General features: G+C 37.5%; 2 protein-coding genes across 6 annotated transcripts in view; one reads left to right on the forward strand and one right to left on the reverse strand.

The window, feature by feature from the left end:
• PRMT9 (protein arginine methyltransferase 9) overlaps positions 1-17,506 on the forward strand; it is a 28,811-nt gene extending 11,305 nt beyond the window's left edge. For 3 of the 5 annotated variants that reach the window (XM_049905914.1, XM_049905916.1, XM_049905917.1), the window contains 6 exons: positions 5,617-5,809; positions 7,358-7,541; positions 10,217-10,937; positions 14,490-14,643; positions 16,224-16,346; positions 16,626-17,506. In XM_049905914.1, the coding sequence (XP_049761871.1) occupies positions 5,617-5,809; positions 7,358-7,541; positions 10,217-10,937; positions 14,490-14,643; positions 16,224-16,346; positions 16,626-16,841 (1,591 nt within the window). In that variant the 3' untranslated portion in view covers positions 16,842-17,506. Of the gene's footprint in view, positions 1-1,265; positions 1,395-5,616; positions 5,810-7,357; positions 7,542-10,216; positions 10,938-14,489; positions 14,644-16,223; positions 16,347-16,625 lie in introns of those variants that run through there. The other 2 variants (XM_049905915.1, XM_049905918.1) reach the window with 2 other exon arrangements.
• Positions 17,507-18,230: 724 nt separating this feature from the next.
• TMEM184C (transmembrane protein 184C) overlaps positions 18,231-19,346 on the reverse strand; it is a 44,598-nt gene continuing 43,482 nt past the window's right edge. Inside the window, exon 10 of the mRNA XM_049905922.1 lies at positions 18,231-19,163. Coding sequence (XP_049761879.1) covers positions 18,898-19,163 — 266 coding nt within the window. The 3' untranslated portion in view covers positions 18,231-18,897. The remainder of the gene's footprint in view (positions 19,164-19,346) is intronic.

The following is a 19,346-nucleotide window of genomic DNA, read 5'->3' on the forward strand; positions in this document are numbered from 1 at the left end:
ATCATTGTAATGTTTTATAGTCCAGTCTAATCTTTGCCTGAAGGGTTGGCCTTGGGTTTCCACTTTTCTTGTTTTAAAACCAGTGATGAAAACCTTTGTACCTACATCTTTGTGGGTTTAGCTTTATAATTTTCTTAGGATAAATTTGGTAATAAGGAATTATTGAGTTAAAGAGTATTTGCATTTTTCAGGTGTTAGAGATATATTACTTCATTGCCTACCAGAAAATCTAGGTTCCATGTCGCTGGGATTCTTGCTGTAGCATGACTCCAGACTCCTTGTCCTCAGTAGTTTCTTCTTTCTATTTTGTAGCAAAATCACTAAAATTGTTTGCCTAAGCAAAATAGGAATGAAGTGACTGCTATCTACCATTCTGAAAAAGGGTTCCTTCGTCACTCATTCACCTATACAGCACAACAACCTCTGGCTGTACAACGGAAGCACCAGAGGAGCTTTTGTAAAAATAAAAACGCCATACATTCTGATGGAGTAGGTCTGTGTGAGTACTGCAGTGTAGTTTGCAATGCTTAGCAGTGCAGGTTGAGGACTGTGAAAAAACAAGCTGAAAATAATATAGATGAATGCCGTTCAACCTGCTAGAAACGTTTGCAAATCATTATTGTAAAAATTACCATTCGAACCTCACCAGTTGAATATAATGTTCACCTGAAGGAACAAATGTTTAAGAATAGTCAAGAAACTTTTGAAATGTCTTTTTAGATGTAAAAAACGGTAATACATTGATGCAGAAATAGAAAAATAGATCAGTGGAACACAATAAAGCATTTAGATACAGATCCTTGAATTTATAGAAATTATAGTACATGAAAAGTGGTAATTTCAGATCATCGAGAAAAAGGATAAACTGTTCAGTAAATGCAGATGGTATAATTCATTGGGGGAATAAGTTAGATCTTTACTTTTAATTCCAGTTGAATTAAATATATGTGTGAAAAAAATTCATGAGGTGATGAAGGCCTTCCAAAGCAAAACACAGGGTTCCAAAAGCCATAAAAGATTGAGAAATTTGACCACAGAAAAGTTGAAAACTTCCATCCGGTGAAAGATACTATAAGTTAAAAGGCAAGCAACAGACTGAGATAAATATTTGCAGTTTTTGCAACAAAGCGTGAATATATTTGTCTTAGTTATCTGTTGTTGTTGTTGTCAGGTGCTGTCGAGTCGGTTCCGACTCATAGCGACCCTATGCACAACAGAACGAAACACTGCTCGGTCCTGTGCCATCCTTACAATCGTTGTTATGCTTGAGGTCATTGTTGCAGCCACTGTGTCAGTCCACCTCGCTGGGGTCTTCCTCTTTTCAGCTGACCCTGTACTCTGCCAAGCATGATGTCCTTCTCCACGGACTGATCCCTCCTGACAACACGTCCAAAGTATGTAAGATGCAGTCTCGCTATCCTTTCCTCTAAGAAGCATCCTAGCCAAACTTCTTCCAAGACAGATTTGTTTGTTCTTTTGGCAGTCCATGGTATATTCAACGTTCTTCACCAGCACCACAATTCAAAGGGGTCAACTCTTCTTCGGTCTTCCTTATTCATTGTCCAGCTTTTACATGTGTATGATGTGATTGAAAATACCGTGGCTTGGGTCAGGCGTATCTTAGTCTTCAAGGTGACGTCTTTGCTCTTCAACACTTTATAGAGGTCCTTTGCAGCAGATTTGCCCAATGCAATGCGTCTTTTGATTTCTTGGCTGCTGCTTCCATGGCTGTTGATTGTGGATCCAAGTAAAATGAAATCCTTGACAGCTTCAATCTTTTCTCCGTTTATCATAATGGTGCTCATTGGTCCAGTTGTGAGGATTTTTGTTTTCTTTATGTTGAGGTGTAATCCATACTGAAGGCTGTGGTCTTTGATCTTCATTAGTAAGTGCTTCAAGTCCTCTTCACTTTCAGCAAGCAAGGTTGTGTCATCTGCATAACACAGGTTGTTAATGAGTCTTCCTCCAATCCTGATGCCCCGTTCTTCTTCGTATAGTCCAGCTTCTTGTATTATTTGTTCAGCATACAGATTAAATAGGTATGGTGAAAGAATACAACCCTGACGCACAACTTTCCTGACTTTAAACCAATCAGTATCCCCTTGTTCCATCTGAACAACTGCCTCTTGATGTATGTAAAGGCTCCTCATGAGCACAATTAAGTGTTCTGGAATTCCCATTCTTCGCAGTGTTACCCATAGTTGGTTATGATTCACACAGTCAAATGCCTTTGCATAGTCAATAAAACACAGGTAAACATCCTTCTGGTATTCTCTGCTTTCAGCCAGGATCCATCTGACATCAGCAATGATGTCCCTGGTTCCACGTCCTCTTCTGAAACTGGCCTGAATTTCTGGCAGTTCCCTGTTGATATACTGCTGCAGCCGTTTTTGAATGATCTTCAGCAAAATTTTGCTTGTGTGTGATATTAATGATATTGTTCTATAATTTCCACATTTGGTTGGATCACCTTTCTTGGGAATAGGCATAAATACGGATCTCTTCCAGTCAGTTGGCCAGGAAGCTGTCTTCCATATTTCTTGGCATAGACGAGTGAGCACCTCCAGAGCTGTATCTGTCTGTTGAAACATCTCATTGATATTCCATCAATTCCTGGAGCCTTGTTTTTCGCCGATGGCTTCAGAACAGCTTGGACTTCTTCCTTCAGTACCTTCGGTTCCTGATCATATGCCACCTCTTGAAATGGTTGAATATCAACTAATTCTTTTTGGTATAATGACTCTGTGTATTCCTTGTATCTTCTCTTGATGCTTCCTGCGTCGTTTAATATTTTCCCCATGGAATCCTTCACTATTGCAACTCAAGGCTCGAATTTTTTCTTCAGTTCTTTCAGCTTGAGAAACGCCGAGTGTGTTCTTCCCTTTTGGTTTTCCATCTCCAGCTCTTTGCACATGTCATTATAATACTTTACTTTGTCTTCTCGAGAGGCCCTTTGAAATCTTCTGTTCAGTTCTTTTACTTCATCAGTTCTTCCTTTTGCTTTAGCTGCTCGACGCTCAAGAGTAAGCTTCAGAGTCTCTTCCGACATCCATCTTGATCTTTTCTTTCTTTCCTGTCTTTTCAGTGACCTCTTGCTTTCTTCATGGATGATGTCCTTGATGTCATTCCACAATTCGTGTGGTCTTCGGTCATTAGCGTTCAGTGTGTCAAATCTATTCTTGAGATGATCTCTAAATTCAGATGGGATATACCCAAGGTGATATTTTGGCTCTCATGGACTTGCTCTGATTTTCTTCAGTTTCAGCTTGGACTTGCATATGAGCAATTGATAGTCTGTTCCACAGTTGGCCCCTGGCCTTGTTCTGACTGATGATATTGAGCTTTTCCATTATCTCTTTCCACAGATGTAGTCAGTTTGATTTTTGTGTGTTCCATCTGATGAGGTCCATGTGTATAGCTGCCATTTATGTTGGTGAAAGAAGGTATTTGCAGTGAAGAAGTCGTTGGTCTTGCAAAATTCTATCATTCGATCTCCGGCATTGTTTCTGTCACCAAGGCCATATTTTCCAACTACTGATCCTTCTTTGTTGCCAACTTTCGCATTCCAATCGCCAGTAATTATCAATGCATCTTGATTGCATGTTCAATCAATTTCAGACTGTAGCAGCTGATAAAAATCTTCTATTTCTTCATCTTTGGCCCTAGTGGTTGGTGCGTAAATTTGAGTAATAGTCACATTAACTGGTCTTCCTTGTAGGCGTATGGATATTATCCTATCACGGACAGCTTTGTACTTCAGGATAGATCTTGAAACATTCTTTTTGACGACGAATGCAACACCATTCCTCTTCGAGTTGTCATTCCCAGCATAGTAGACTATAGGATTTTCTGATTCAAAATGACCAATACCAGTCCATTTCAGCTCACTGATGCCTAGGATATTGATGTTTATGCATTCCATTTCATTTTTGACGATTTCCAATTTTCCTAGATTCATACTTTGTACATTCCAGGTTCTGATTATTAATGGATGTTTGCAGCTGTTTCTTCTCATTTTGAGTTATGCCACATCAGCAAATGAAGGTCGCGAAAGCTTTACTCCATCCACGTCATTAAGGTCGACTCTACTTTGAGGAGGCAGCTCTTCCCCAGTCATGTTTGAGTGCCTTCCAACCTGGGGGGCTCATCTTCCAGCACTATATCAGACAGTGTTCCGCTGCTATTCATAAGGTTTTCACTGGCAAATGCTCTTCAGAAGTAGACTGCTGGGTCCTTCTTCCTAGTCTGTCTTAGTCTGGAAGCTGAGCTGAAACCTGTCCTCCGTGGATGACCCTGCTGGTATCTGAATACCGGTGGCATAGCTTCCAGCATTACAGCAACACACAAGCCCCCACAGTATGACAAACTGACAGACACGTGGGGGCTAAGTTATCTAGTGCTGCTATAACAGAAATACCATGAGTAGATGGCTTTAACAAACAGATTTATTCTCTCACAGTTTAGGAGGCTAGAAGTACAAATTCTGGGTGCCAGCTCCAGGGGAGGGCTTTCTCTCTCTGTAGGCTCTGGGGAAAGGTCCTTCTCATCAGTCTTTCCCTGGTCTAGGAGCTTCTTAGCACAGGTACCTAGCTCTTCTAACTTGGTGGGAATGAGGTCCCCGTGTCTCTCTTCTCACTTCTCTTTTTTATATTGCAAAAGAGATTGACTTAAGACACAACCTAATCTTGTAGGTTGAGTCCTGTGTCATTAACATAACTGCCACTAATCCCACTTCATTCACATCACAGAAGTAGGATTTACAACACATAGGAAAATCACATCAGATGATAAAATGGTGGACAGTCACACAACGCTGGGAATCATGGACTAGCCAAGGTGACATACATTTTTTGGAGGGACACAGTTCAGCCTGTAACAATATTTATAAATGTCTTTTATTCAGAGAAATGGAAATTAAATCTATGGGATAACATTTTTAAACTACTTGTATTAAATTAGCTAATATTAAAAGTGATTGATAATATCCTGTTTTCTCAGAAAAAAATCCGTTGCCATTGAGTCGATTCCGACTCATAACGACCCTATAGGATATAGTAGAATTGCCCTGTAGGGTTTCCAAGGAGTGCCTGGTGGAGTTGAACTGCCAACTTTTGGTTAACAGCCATAGCTCTTAACCCTTATGCCACCAGGGTTCTGGAAAAATTTATATACTGTTGGTACCACATTTTAATAGCTCAGTTCGGCATTATCTAACACAGTTAAGATGTTTAAAGACCTTGACCCAGCAATTCCACTTCTGGGAATCCACCCTGATTATGCTCATGTATGTGCTCAGAGGGTGTTCTCTGTATATTTGAGTATGAGCCCTTTGTTGGATATATGCATTGCAAATATCTTTTCCCACTTAGTGACTTGACTTTCTTACCAGGTGTCTTTGGATGAGAAGTTCTTAATTTTAATATAGTCTTATTTATTTTCTTTCTGGTTAGCGGTTGTATATACGGGTGCATAATTGTGTTTAAGAAACTTCTGCGCGTGAAGTTTTATTTCACTTTTATGTTTTTTTCTGGACTCACTATTAGATGGTAATACTTGATTCTAAAAACCCCATCTTTCTCCCTTTCTACCCCACCTTTTTATTTCTCCTTCCATCAGGGTGGGTATTAAGGACATTGCTGGTATCCATTTGCCAACAAGTGTGAAATTTCAGAGTCCAGCATATTGTCCTTTAGATTCTGAAGAAGCACTTGAACCTTATACAACTGAAAAGATGAGTCGAGTTCCTGGGGGATATTTGGCTCTGACTGAACACTTTGAAATTATGACAGTAGATTTCAACAATCTTCAGGTAAAAAAATCAAGTTTGATTACTGGTTTTTGAGCATTACATTTCATACATTAAGATAATACATATGATAATCTTATTTTAAGAATTTACATATAATTCTATTATTTAAGATTATAATATGATAATCTCATTTTAAGTAATTTACATTACTTTATTAAAGAAGATGAAGACAGGGCAGCCAGAATTCCCTCCTGAAGTGATCAGGAATTCACTTAAATACTGAATAAGAAAAAACCAGAAGACTTGTTGGGAACAGGTAATCTGCCAGGTGTTTTCACATGTGTTCTGCGATAGAATTATAATTGTCCTTGGGCTGTACAGTTGAGGAAACTGTCACACTGAATAATTTTTTTCAATTTATACAGCATGTGAACGCAGGTGTGACACTTCTAAAGTGCCCTAAACCAGGTGTGACACTTTTATGTCATGCTGCCATTTCCAACTAACAATATTCTTTCAGATGAATAGTATTCCAAATCTCCAGATTGTGTGTTAGGGTGACCATCTGTTCCAGTTCACCCAGGACATTGGGGGGTCCTGAGACCTGGGACTTTCAGTTTAAAACTGGGGTAGTGCCAGGTAAACCAGGATGAGTGTATATGTGTGTTGATGGGAGGTAGAAAGATGTGCTAACAAAGGACATACCCAGAGAAACTTACCATAAAATTCTTCTCTGAAGGTCTTTAAAAATGGGTTAAATACTCAAGTTCATAAGTTTGTTAGGTGAAACCTACCTGGGGACAAAGGATTTTTATAATTTAATAAAAACTTTTATAGGAAAACAACTAAAATTGTTTGCCTAAGCAAAGTAGAAATTGCTTAGGCAGTTGTTACTAGGTTTTTCTTGAGGTGGTCTGGAGCTAACTTAACAGTTTTGGCATTGTTTACCGAGGTTGAGCTGTCTTTCTAAACTTTAAGAGCATTCATTATCAGACACGATATCCCAATAAGAAACAAAAGGATTGTAGTTGCTAATTACCCAGAAGCTTCCCTTTTGTTATTTTAAGCCCTTATCTGGGTTTATTTTTATTTGCCACAATAAAATCCTTATTAAGGCTTTAATTCTGAAAGTAATATCTGCCTGCTTTAACACATTCAAGTAATACAGAACAGAAAGGAAAAAGCCATAGTATTTTTCTTCTCTTTTTAAATCTTGTCCCCTTCCCCCCAAGGTCATTAGTTTGAAGTTTATCTTTCCAGTCTGGATTTTCTATGCTTGTATAAAAATATATAAACACACTTTTTTTTTTCTTTTAGAAAACAAAACAATACCTATTGCTTTGCCTTTTTCATTCCATATTATATCATGGACTTCTTTCCACATCAGTAATGTGTGTTTGCCACATCTTTTTAATAGCTGAGTGGTATTTCAGTATAATAGAGCTTCTGATCCATTGTGCCTTAAATGGGTTTAGGTGTGCCAAGATAGCAATTCCCCTAAAGGGGCTGTGCAGGGCTGAGAACTTACAGAGATGGAAAACGACATGAGATTGAGGCATGTATATAATAAATGTATAAAATACTCTCACTCCTTTTACATTTTATCAGGAGTTAAAAAGTCTTGCAACTAAAAAACCTGAGAAGATTGGTATTCCTGTTAGTAAAGAAGGCACGCTAGATGCTGTTGTGGTGTGGTTTGTACTCCAGCTTGATGATGAACATAGTTTATCCACAAGCCCTAGTGAGGAAACGTGTTGGGAACAGGCTGTCTACCCTGTACAGGACCTTGCAGGTATATCTTTTCTGATTTTTTTTTTTAAACTTGTTGCTTTAATTGTTTAAACATTTGAGTCAGCAAAGATAAATAAATAAAACTTTGATATGAAGTTTCCAGTGAAGGGAGGTCTGTTAAGTCTTTCAGAATGTTATTTTTTTAATTCAAAAGTAGTTTTAAATAATTAACACATTTAGTTAAGAAGAGAGACTCAAACACAACTCTGTTCCATACCATTCAAAAATTTCTTTAGCTCTGATTACTCTGGTTATTAGTAGATGAGAGAAATGCTAATCTTTTTTTTTCTGGGAAGTATTGAAAAAGTATTATTTTAGTGGAGTTCTTAACGCATGGAGAATCTGATGGCATCTGTGGAGCCCTGTCGTAGAAAAATGCATGTACTCACACAGGCACGACGTTTGCAGACAGTTTTAAGGAGTCCATGCATCCATGGACTTTTCAGGGAAGTTCTGTGTTATTTTTTGAAAAGATATTTTCCTATCAGTAGTTGGATGGGTAGCAGTACAGTTCACAGGAGTGAACTCTGTCCTTTTTTATTTTGTAACAAAGTTTTATTGGGGCATAGCTGTGCCCTCTCATTTCTTTTTTTAATATTGTATTTTTGGTGAAAGTACACACAGCAAAACATTCCCATTCATCAGTTTCTACACCTAATGTTCAGTGACAATAATTACATTCTTCACATTGCGTCAACATTCTCATTTCTGTTCCAGTTGTTCCATTCCCATTAACTTAGTCTCACTGCCCTCCAACATCTCACTCATGCTTTATATTAACTGATGTCCCTTTGGTCTCATGTAGATAATTTTTAAAAAGAGCATGGTACTCAAGGGTGACATTCTTTACTTTCTGAGCTAACCTATTATTTAGATAAAAGGTGACTTCAGGGGGTAGTTTTGGTTCAAGGTTTAATGAGTATCTCAGGACAGTAATCTTTGGGATTCCCCCAGTCTCAGTGGGTCCAGTAAGTCTGGATTCTTTGTGAATTTGAAGTTCTGTTCTATATTTTTCTCTCCTTCTCTCAGGATCCGTCTATCGTGACCCTGATCAGAATGTTCAGTAATGGTACCCGGGCACCATCTAGTTCTTCTGATCTCAGGGTAGAGGAGGCCCTGGTTCATGGAGACGATTAGTCCTGTAGTCCAGTTCCTTCTCTGATTCTTGGATTTTCTTCTTTCTCTTTTACTACAGATGAATAGAGACCAATAGTTGTATCTTAGATGGCTGCTTGCAAGATTTTAAGAGCCCACACTACTCACCAAAGTAGGATGTAGAATGTAAAATTTATGAACTATATTATGCCAGTTGACTGAATTGTCCCATGAGACTGTGACCCTAAGTGTTCAAGAAAACTAATCTCATGAAGTGATTGGTTATGCCTAAGAAGTATCAGTATCTGTAAGCCCCTATTTAAAAATCTCTATCCTTTCAAAAGTGAGAGGTAATAAGTTAGTCTCCTAATCAAGAACCTAATTTGGGAAGGTCATTAAGTCATGGAGTTAGTATAGTGTTGTGGCTAGTATGGTGTTTTTGGAGTCCGTTAGGTAGATCTGGATTCAGATCTTGGCTCTGCTACTTACTGGCCCCCTGGCTAGCCCGGCTGGTTATTTGTCAGAGCATTTGTTGTGTCATCTATTAAAAAATGGGGTGATAATTACCTATCTTGGAGGATTATGGGGATTATTAGAGGTAATGGGTGTAAAATGCCTACCATAATGGCTAGTACTCAATAAATGGTATTTTTTACTTTTGTTTGTTTATTTTTTACTCTTATAGTAATTTACAAGGAGCCCTTGTGGCACAGTGGTTAAATTGCTCAGCTGCTAACCAAAAGGTCAGTGGTTCAAAGCCACCAGCTGCTACACGGGAGAAAGATGTGGCAGTCTGATTCTGTAAAGATTTACAGCCTTGGAAACCCTATGGGGCAGTTCTCTGTCCTGTAGGTTCGCTGTGATGGCAGTGAGGTAGGGTATAGTCACTTACACAGATGTCCCCTCCCCCACTTTTAACTCTTTAGGGAAAGGAAATTTTAAATGTTTAAACACAAGAATAATAATTTGTATTTTCAAATTTTTTGTGGAAAGTGTTTCAAACACTTAAGATTAAGTAAGGTAGTCTTAATAATTACTCTCAAAGGTCTTTGTCATTCTAGGGCTGATGAAAAGGAGTTGGGTCGTACATCTACATTTTAAAGTGTGGCTACGTGTGAAAGCTCCTGGAAAAGCACATGATATAGTACTACTTCATTATAGGACTTAGTCCTTCAAATTCTTAAACATGCAGGAGTGTCTAAATACTTGTAGTTAAGAAACATTACTGATGAGGTTTACTGGGTGCTGCTTTGCCCTTTTGGAAATTTCTCTTAGAGAAAGAATGTCCCGTTAATCTACAGTAAGGTTTGGTATTGGTCCCTGAATGTCATTTGTCTTCGCTGGGTTCCTTACCAGGGACGGGTCTAATAACAGAGCTGTTGATGCTCCCCATTATGCTACCAGTTAATTAAATCTTCAAACTTGAGGTTTTCCCTAAATGAAGCAGCTGGAATTTTCCTAGTTTTTTGTGTATTAAATGAAGAGATGTAACTCCTGTAACGATTTTTTAAAGGGGGGGGGGATGTTTATGTCTTTGTTAATCAGAATTTTAATTTTGTTCTTTCTTACTGTTTAATGAAGACTACAGGATAAAGCCTGGGGACCATGTGACGATGGAAGTGTCTTGTCAGGACTGTTACTTAAGAATCCAGAGTATCCAGGTCTTGGGTTTGGAACATGAAATGGATGTTGTGAAAAGTTTTACCAAGAATGAAGAGTCACCATCTTTAGGAAATGAGGCTGAACTCTGTAGTGCCCTGGCTAACCTTCAGACCAGCAAACCAGATTCTGTAGAGCAGACGTGTGTATTGGAGTCCACAGAAATAGCTTTGCTTAATAACGTCCCGTATCATGAAGGCTTTAAAATGGCAATGAGGAAAGTTCTGTCTGCGCTGACTCCGGAGAAACTGTTGCAGGCTGTGGATCCTCGGTGTCAGAGTGAGGAGGTGAGGTCTGGAAGCGGACAGAGTGAGAATTCTCTGCAGAGCGCCCGTGACCCTTACTATGTGTTAGATGTGTCTGAAGGCTTTTCTATTCTGCCGATAATTGCTGGCTCACTTGGGCAGGTTAAACCTTACAGTTCTGTGGAGAAAGACCAGCATCGCATTGCTCTAGACCTCATTTCCGAGGCCAATCACTTTCCTAAGGAAACGCTTGAGTTTTGGCTGAGACACGTGGAGGATGAGTCTGCGATGTTGCAGAGGCCAAAATCAGACAAGTTGTGGAGCATAATCATATTGGATGTCATTGAACCATCTGGGCTCATTCAGCAGGAAATAATGGAAAAAGCGGCAATATCCAGGTGAGGTTTTTTTGAGCTCAAACTTGTTCACTGTTTTAGTTCTTTAATGGCATACCGTAAAGCTGAGATAATTGTATGGCCCTCAAGTATTGCTGTTCGGGACCTGTGAGCTCTTGCCTTTGTGTGTGTGTGTCATTGCTGATTGTCCTCTAAGGGGACTCTGCAAGGTAGATGCGAAGAATTGACCACTTTAGGATTAGCCTGCCTATATATGATACGGGAAAAGTAGAGACGTATAAGAACCGAAAAGAGGAAATTCAGAGTAAGGAAGGACAAATCAAACTTCATCTTATGATATAAGAGACATGAAGTACACATTTGATGATGTATTGGGAAAGCAAATTGCTTCTTTGGAACAAGGCCCCAGATCTGTTCAGATTAAAAGTTTTCATTTTATAATACAGTTCTCTTCCTAAAGGTATTTCTCCTTCAGTTTAGATTGCTTGAGGTAAAATTGACCCTAATATTTGGTATTGGAAGCAAATTTGGTGAAGCCTCAAAGTCCTTCAGTTATGCTGCTCAGATCTGAAAAGATGGCACTATTTTACATTTGGGGGCCCAGATTTAAGAAATGTATTCTGAATAAAAAATATTGGGGTAGAGCGCCAGGGGTTGTTTTTGTGGTACAGGATCAGTGGTGGGGGTGCAGACTGAAGATTACAACAGCAAAGGGCAAATTATCCATTGAAAAAGATGCATTTGAGAAGACCAAGAAAAAGTATTTCGTTTATATAGTTAATTATTCTTTAGGTTTCATATTCATTTTCTTTTGTTACCAAATTTATATATTTATGTAGTAACCAATAAAAACCATCACCATTTTTTTAAAACAATCCTGTCACGTCAGGAATTATGGGGATCGTGAGGTTTGACTTATATATAATAAAAATTTAAACAAGTGTTCTTGATAGGGCACAGAACAAGGAGCCTGAAGAGTTCAGGTTGTCACTCAATTCCTGAAAACGTAAAATTTTCTGTAAGTCACTTAATATCCCTAATCCTCAGGTTTCTTCATCTATATAAGAATACTAGATGAGTTGTCTTTGAAAGCACTTCGGCTATGAATTCCTAACACGAATGAGGTTTGACTTACTTGGTTCGGTCGTCTCAGAAAGCCATACACTTATGTAATTATTTTTATTTAATTTTAAATTTATTTTTAAGAACGGTATAAAGTACTCCTGTATAACTTACCCAGATTGACCAGTTGTTTACATTTTATCCAATTTGCTTTATCATTCTCTCTCCTTTTCTCTTTGCATGCACACACACACGTATGTATATATGTACACACACACACACAAAATTATTTTGAGAATAGGTTAGAGCCATCATATCCCTTTACCACTAAATACTTCAGTGTGTGTTCCCTAAGAACAAAGACATTGTCTTACATATCCACAGTACAAAGAACAAAACTAGGAAATTAATATTATCTAATATTAGATATTGTTATCAGGTAGTATTGTTATTAGATAACAATACTATAATCCGCAGCCCATATTTAAATTTTATCTTTTGATCCAATATTATTTTTTATAAAGCTCTTTATTCCCAGTGCAGGTTCAGATGCAGGATCGTGCATTACATTTAGTTGTCAGGTCTCTTTAATTAATCTGGAATAGTTCCTTTGGTTTTCTTTTATGACATTGACATTTTTGAAGAGTGCAAATTACTTATTTTGTTAATGACCCTCCATTTGAATTCGTCTTATGTCTTCACGTTGTGGTCTCTGTACATCGTACCAGAAGGCACACGAGATCTACTTGTTTTGTTACTGGTGATGTTGATTTTTAAGGTCACTTGGTTAAGCTTGTGTTTGCCACGTTTCTCCACGCCGTTTCCTACTTTGCCTCTGTGGTTAATGTATCATTTATGGGGAGATATTTTGAGCTGTGTAAATACTCTGTTTCTCATGAAACTTTATTCACTAATTTTAACCTCTGTTGATGATTTTGTAATTCCATCATTTTTTCTGTATTTGTTATTTAGCATTCTGATGTATGGTAAGGAAGAGCTTTCTCTTCTGCTCCAGAAATTTATTTATATTGTTACGGGCTTAAATTTAATTCAGTGGGTTATAATCCATTATTATCAGTATTTACTTGATGTTCAAATTGTCCCAGTTTTGGCCAGTGGGAGCACCTTCAAACTGGCTTCTATATCTTTTTGATATGTTCTCGTCATTCTTTGAGCATGTTCTTACTTTGGCTCAACCAGATTTTCTAGACTCATCTTTTCTCGGGCCCAGCCCTGGAATTGGTTTTTCTCCAAGAAGCCCTGGTTCCATTTAGTGGAGAACTGTATTTTGAAACCAAGATCTTCATGGTAGGTGTGCTCATCGCTACTGGTGCATCATTATTTCTAGGCCTTCTCAGCAGACAAAGATAGGAAATGGTGTGTGTGTGTGTGTGTGTGTAAGTGCACGTACATACATGTGTACAGATCCATATACATACAAATGCACAATCATACACTTACATGCCTGTGTCTGTATATACACCTATGTCTGATCTATCTACTATATAAAACTATGAGTTCATACTGATGCCTTCCGTTCCAGTCCATTCTTTTCTAGAACATCTGGATTTACACTTTTTTTTTCTTTCAGAGTGTTTAATTAAAAAAATTTTTTTTCAAGCTTACAGATAAGCTAAAGAACAATATAAAGAATTTATCATACACTGTATACCCAGATTCACAAATTAATATTTTACTACATTTGCTATATTATTCTGAGAGTAAGTTCCAGATATCATGCCCCTTTATCCCTAAATACTTTGGTGTGTATTTCCTAAGAACAAAGACATTCACTTACATAACCACAGTACATTTATCAAATCAAAATTTACATGGATACTGTTTTCTAATCTACAGATTTTACTCAGATTTCACCAATTGTCCCAGTAATGTCCTTTATCCCCCAACTCGCCACCCCTACTTCAGAATCCATTCCAGGATTATACATTTAGTTCTCATGCCTCTCTAGCCTGCGTTGTTCTCAAACAGTTCTTTAGCCTTTCATAACTTTCATGTAGAATTTTTTTTTTTTAATGTTTAGATTCAGATGATGCATCTTAGAGAGGAATTCCAAGTAAGTTTTATTGGGAGACACACAGTTAACTTCCTCCTATCATTGGTGATGTTAACTTTGGTAATTTGGTTTAAGGTGTATCCTGCAGGTTTCTTCACAGTAAGTTACTTTTTTTCCTTTGTAATGAATAAGTCATTTATGGAGTGATACTGAGACTATGAAAATATCCTTTTCTTCATCAAACTTTTGTTCACTAGTTTTAGCATCGATTGATGACTCTTGCCTGAATTAAGACTTACATTCATCAAGCAGGTTGTTTTTTTTCTCTTCCATAGATCAGCAGTAACTTTGACTTGCTGAGAAATTATTTGCTGTGGTTTACCCTTCTGAGCTACACTCCAAGGTCATTAGATTGTTTGTATACAGTCAGTAGTCACTAATTGATCATGGCTCTTAGTTATTGGTATTTATAAAATATAGGGAATCAGAATGTTCCTTAAACATTTTTCTTTCTCTAGGTGTTTGTTGCAGTCTGGAGGCAAGATCTTTCCTCAGTATGTGGTGATGTTGGGGTTACTTGTAGAGTCACAGATACTGGTAGAAGAGAGTGCTGTTCAAGGAACAGAATGTACTCTTGGAGTAAATATAGCACCTTTCATTAACCAGTTTCAGGTAAGTGTCTAGAAGAAACTTCAGCCAGGTGACTGTTATCCACAGTCTACCTTCTCTCTGTTTAGTTCTATCCAGTCACTGTGTTGTTTAGGTGGGTTAGGATGGGAATGTTTCCTAGAGCAAAGGAACTTACGATTAAAATCAGCTTAGGGGTCAGAATAGCCAAGGGATTCTGTCATTTTTTAGATATGCAGTATGAGAAAGATAGAATACCCTTTGTCTTTTGGATCTAACCTGGAAACAATAGTTACCATTTACTCATAAAGGGGAAAATAGCAGGAGGATCATGTTGTGTGTGTGTGTGTGTGTGAGGGGGCAGAGATAAAAATTTGGCAGTCAGTAGCATATAACCAAAAAACCAAACCCACTGCTTCTGACTCATAGCGACCCTATAGGACAGAGTAGAACTGCCCCATAGGGTTCCCGGGGAGCGCCTGGTAGATTCAAACTGCTGTAGCACTTAACCACTATGCCACCAGGGTTTCCAGTTACAGTATATGGATGGTATTTAAAGCCATAAGACTAGATGAAACCATCTTGAGGGTATGTAGAAAGAGAAGAGGGCTGAGCATTGAGCCTTAGAGACCTGACAAAGAGGTTGGGAACAGAGAAGAAATCAGGAAAGATGATAGGAGTAGCCTGTAGACTAGGCTGAGAAATAAGAGAAATGGAGCCACACTATGTGGGACTGGTAGAGCTGTATGGGGACTAGAGTGCAGACAGTGAGAGGTGACGTGGGTCTAGAGCTCCTTCTGGGGACTGACATAAATAGGAATAAAAGGCGTAACGAGGAGTCTTGGAGATGGTGTGAGGTCGCTGTGAGTTTTTATGGGTCGGGAAGTTTGGATGCCTTCAGGGAGGCCCAGGGAGAGGTTGATGATGTGTCCTGTGTCACTTTGAAAGTTGGCCTGCAGTAGTTTACAGACAGGAAAAAAGAGAAGGCTAAAAGTTATTACTAGCAAGTTTCCATTGCTACTTAAATTGATGGAATATAGCAGTAATTTTCAACTTTTTGACTGTATATTTGAGGTATCTGGGGACTTTTAGAAATACTGATAACTGGATCTCAACTCAGATTGGTCTGGGGTGTGGCCTGAGCATTGGGCTCTATAAAAGCCACCCAGATAATTTTATGAGGTAGTCAAGGCTGAGAACCACTATCCTCTAGAAATAAGCTTACTTTCCACGTAAAATCCACTATGATGATGTTTGGCTGAATTTGCCATCTTTTCTGCAAAAATTCAGTAGTTGTAGTTTTTGCTTAGTTCCTTTTTTTCACACATAAATCCTTAGTTTAAAAATCTTGGTACTATTAGGTTTAAATAAAACTTTAAACTGCTTTCATCCAAGTGAAGGATCTATAGGTAATTGAGACCATGGCAAAACCTTGGTGTGTTCATTCTTCCTGTAACACTGGAATAATCAAAGTCCTTCTGCCTTTAGGTTGATGTGGGAGTTAAATGAAGTAATAAGATACAAAAAGCCCTGTAAAATACTGAGCCAAGTATAAAGCAAGCACATTGTAGGTACTCTAATAAGCCTTAGAATGAGTAAAAGCGAAAAAATCTTACTTTCCCTAGGTACCTATACGTGTGTTTTTGGACCTGTCCTCATTGCCCTGTATTCCTTTAAGCGAGCCTGTGGAACTGTTAAGACTAGATTTAATGACTCCATATTTAAACACCTCCAGCAGAGAAGTAAAGGTAAGGACAACGTGTAAAATGATCACTCTTGTAACACTTTATACAAAATTTTAGCCACTGTCTTTGAAGATGTGTTATTTCCTGAACAATGCACAAAAATGGCCTTGAGTTAATATTAGTATTTAAAAAATAGATTGATATTAATTTGAATCAGGTGATTAATTATATGGCTGTCTAAAATCTTGTATCTGAAATTGACTAAAAGACTTACCTATCCAAGCCTACTCTATTTACCCTGATAAAATTTTTGTAGTTTTCATGATTTCTTAATTTTTATAGGTACACATTTGTAAATCTGGACAAGTGACTGCCATTCCATTTTGGTATCATGTGTATCTTGACGAAGAGATTAGGTTGGATACATCAAGTGAAGCCTCACACTGGAAACAAGCTGCGGTTGTATTAGATAATCCCATCCAGGTTGAAATGGGAGAGGAACTTGTACTCAGTGTCCAGCACCACAAAAGTAATGTCAGCATCACGGTAAAGCAGTGAAGAGTAGTTTAATGAAAACTGTTTAGGGAAAGCAGCAAATAAAAATTCTCATGGTCTGAATTAATGGAGTCATAATCATAAAATGAGGTATAAAAATTTCATCCCTTTTAACAGCCAAATATTTTAAAAAACTGACATTAATAAAACTTATTTAAAAGATCCTAGATTAAAGGACAGCATTATTATAAAGATATTGCTACAGGTTTACTTTTTGCAAAAGACTCTGTCATTATCTGTTTTTCAAATTAGGAAACTTCATTTTTATTGCTTGATTTTACTGTAGATTAAATTCTGTTAAACACTTGTCTTTACACTCTAAAGCTATAAAGATAAGGGATTTTTATAGTCTCTCTTAATGTCATGTATCAGTACGTAAAGCAAAACTTTCATTTTTTTAGGCATCTTGGCTTTTTTTTCTGAAACCCAAATTTATAATTGGGAAACATCAAAAAGTAGGCTTCCATTGAGGACCAAGCTTGCTTGTAAATTCTAAGCTTGCTTCCTTTTAATACTCAGTATACTTCTAAGATACGTCCTCAGGTTTTGTGTTTGGGGAATGCAAACCTGAATAAGAATTTAAGTTTATAAGCTAAATGTAACTAAGAGAGTTAAAGTAGTGAAGAAATAAATCTTTAGGAAGCGGCATTTTCCTAGTGTACTTTGAAAGAGCTGATGACAAAACAATTAAATTCAAAAAGTCAATCCTTTATTTATTTCATACATTATAATAAATAATTGGTCCAGTTTTTACAGACTTTTGAAATAAGATTCGTGCCATGCCTCATATATGCTGTGTGCTCTTTGTAAGTCAGCCACAAAGAAAATAAGATGTACTGTCTCTCCAGACTGTCTAGTCTTCATAACCTCCAACATTAGAGTACTCAGCCTTACTTTCATTAGAAATGTTTAGTTTATAATGAATAGACAGAATAAAGACTTTGTACCTTAATTACTGTGAATGTGTGTGTATAAAGCGAAAGCTTTGAGAAGCAATGCATATCCTTGATACTGGTGACATAACTTCTCTGGTACTTTCTATATTGTATTTTCATTATAAAATGTTAAACATGATGCAGTGATCAGCAATAAAAGAAACACCATCTTAAGTGATAATTCTCTTCCAAATAGCACCTATGTGTCTTCTGGCTGTGGTTTAATAGTTGTGAAGAATTAAGAAGAAGAATGCTCAGCCAAGATTTACGTTTGTTGCTGTCTTTAATAGCATGGAGTGAGAACAGACTACATTTCTATCACAAGTTTCTTATTCTTTAGGTCTTCTATCCAGTTTATTCTTTTCATCTCAAAGCTATGGGTAGGTAATTAGTCTATGAACAGTGTTGCAAATAGGATTTTTAGATACGTAGGTGTTTTAATATGAATAAGTTTAGCTCCTAGATATTTCTCCTAATAGAATGAATATAAGATATATGACATAAGATAAATTTTATCATAGTTATGTAACTTTTAAATCCTCCTCTCTCTTTTTTAACTTCTTTTTGTTGTGCCTCTAATCAAGAAATTTTGGTTAAAGCATTATGGGCTTTATGTATTAAAGAATGAGAGACATAAAAGGTTGCAGAAAATAAATCATAAATTCTCATTTATTCAAAGACATCCAGTTGAGAAATAGAGAAATAATTGTTAGCTTTTATGGCACATGATTATGATGTAGTCCCACTAATTCACGTTTCTGAAGTACGCTTCCTGCTAATCCCAAAGCATTATATTCATGCAGCAGTGGTAGAAAGCCGTGAGACTTTTCTGTCCGTCCTCGTGATAAAGCAGTATGACATCAGGAACATTTAGTTGGAATCATTTGCTACCATGTGAGTATGTAATACTCTGTTTGTTCAAGAGATCAAGTCTAAGTCTAGGAAATTTAGACTGATATACAAAACATAATTATGTAAGTTCAGTAGTTGTACCTGGCTTTCACTTGTCTTCATGTTGAAATTTTCCATTATTTTATGGCTTCTCCCAAGCACAAAATCCTGAGCAGTGGGATACCAGGTAATGAAATAGCATGGCAGTAGCACACTTTGCTTGTACACCTTGTTCAAGAGGCCACAAATTTATCTGAAAGTTCTTTTTTCTCTCCTGTAGTGTCATTAAACATTTCATCAGGTATCTTAGCTGCAGTAGGTGTCGTCTGAGGGGTCACAGTGTGTCCAAACCCTTGGTAGTGACCCATCGGTGAAGATGGCATAGAAGAGGCAACAGAAATTGCATCTTGTGATGATGACGATAATAAGCTTGTATGTTCATTTTGATCTTGGTCCTCAGGAAAAAATTTTTTCCTAGGATGTCCCATGACTGTCCTTCCTTTAAAGTAATGTAAAGGTTTCCAGTTAGCCAAAATTACTTTTACAATTAAAAACTCAACATTCTATAAGCTCCTCACCTTTTACCCCCAATTTGAAGAAACCACGGTAGTGCTTTAAACAAAAGTCCTTTCATCTCCTAAATAGCTACTAAATTACCATATTAAGAGAACTATAATAATCT

Source organism: Elephas maximus, chromosome 13 (genome assembly GCF_024166365.1).
Source record: "Elephas maximus indicus isolate mEleMax1 chromosome 13, mEleMax1 primary haplotype, whole genome shotgun sequence".
NCBI lineage: Eukaryota > Metazoa > Chordata > Mammalia > Proboscidea > Elephantidae > Elephas > Elephas maximus.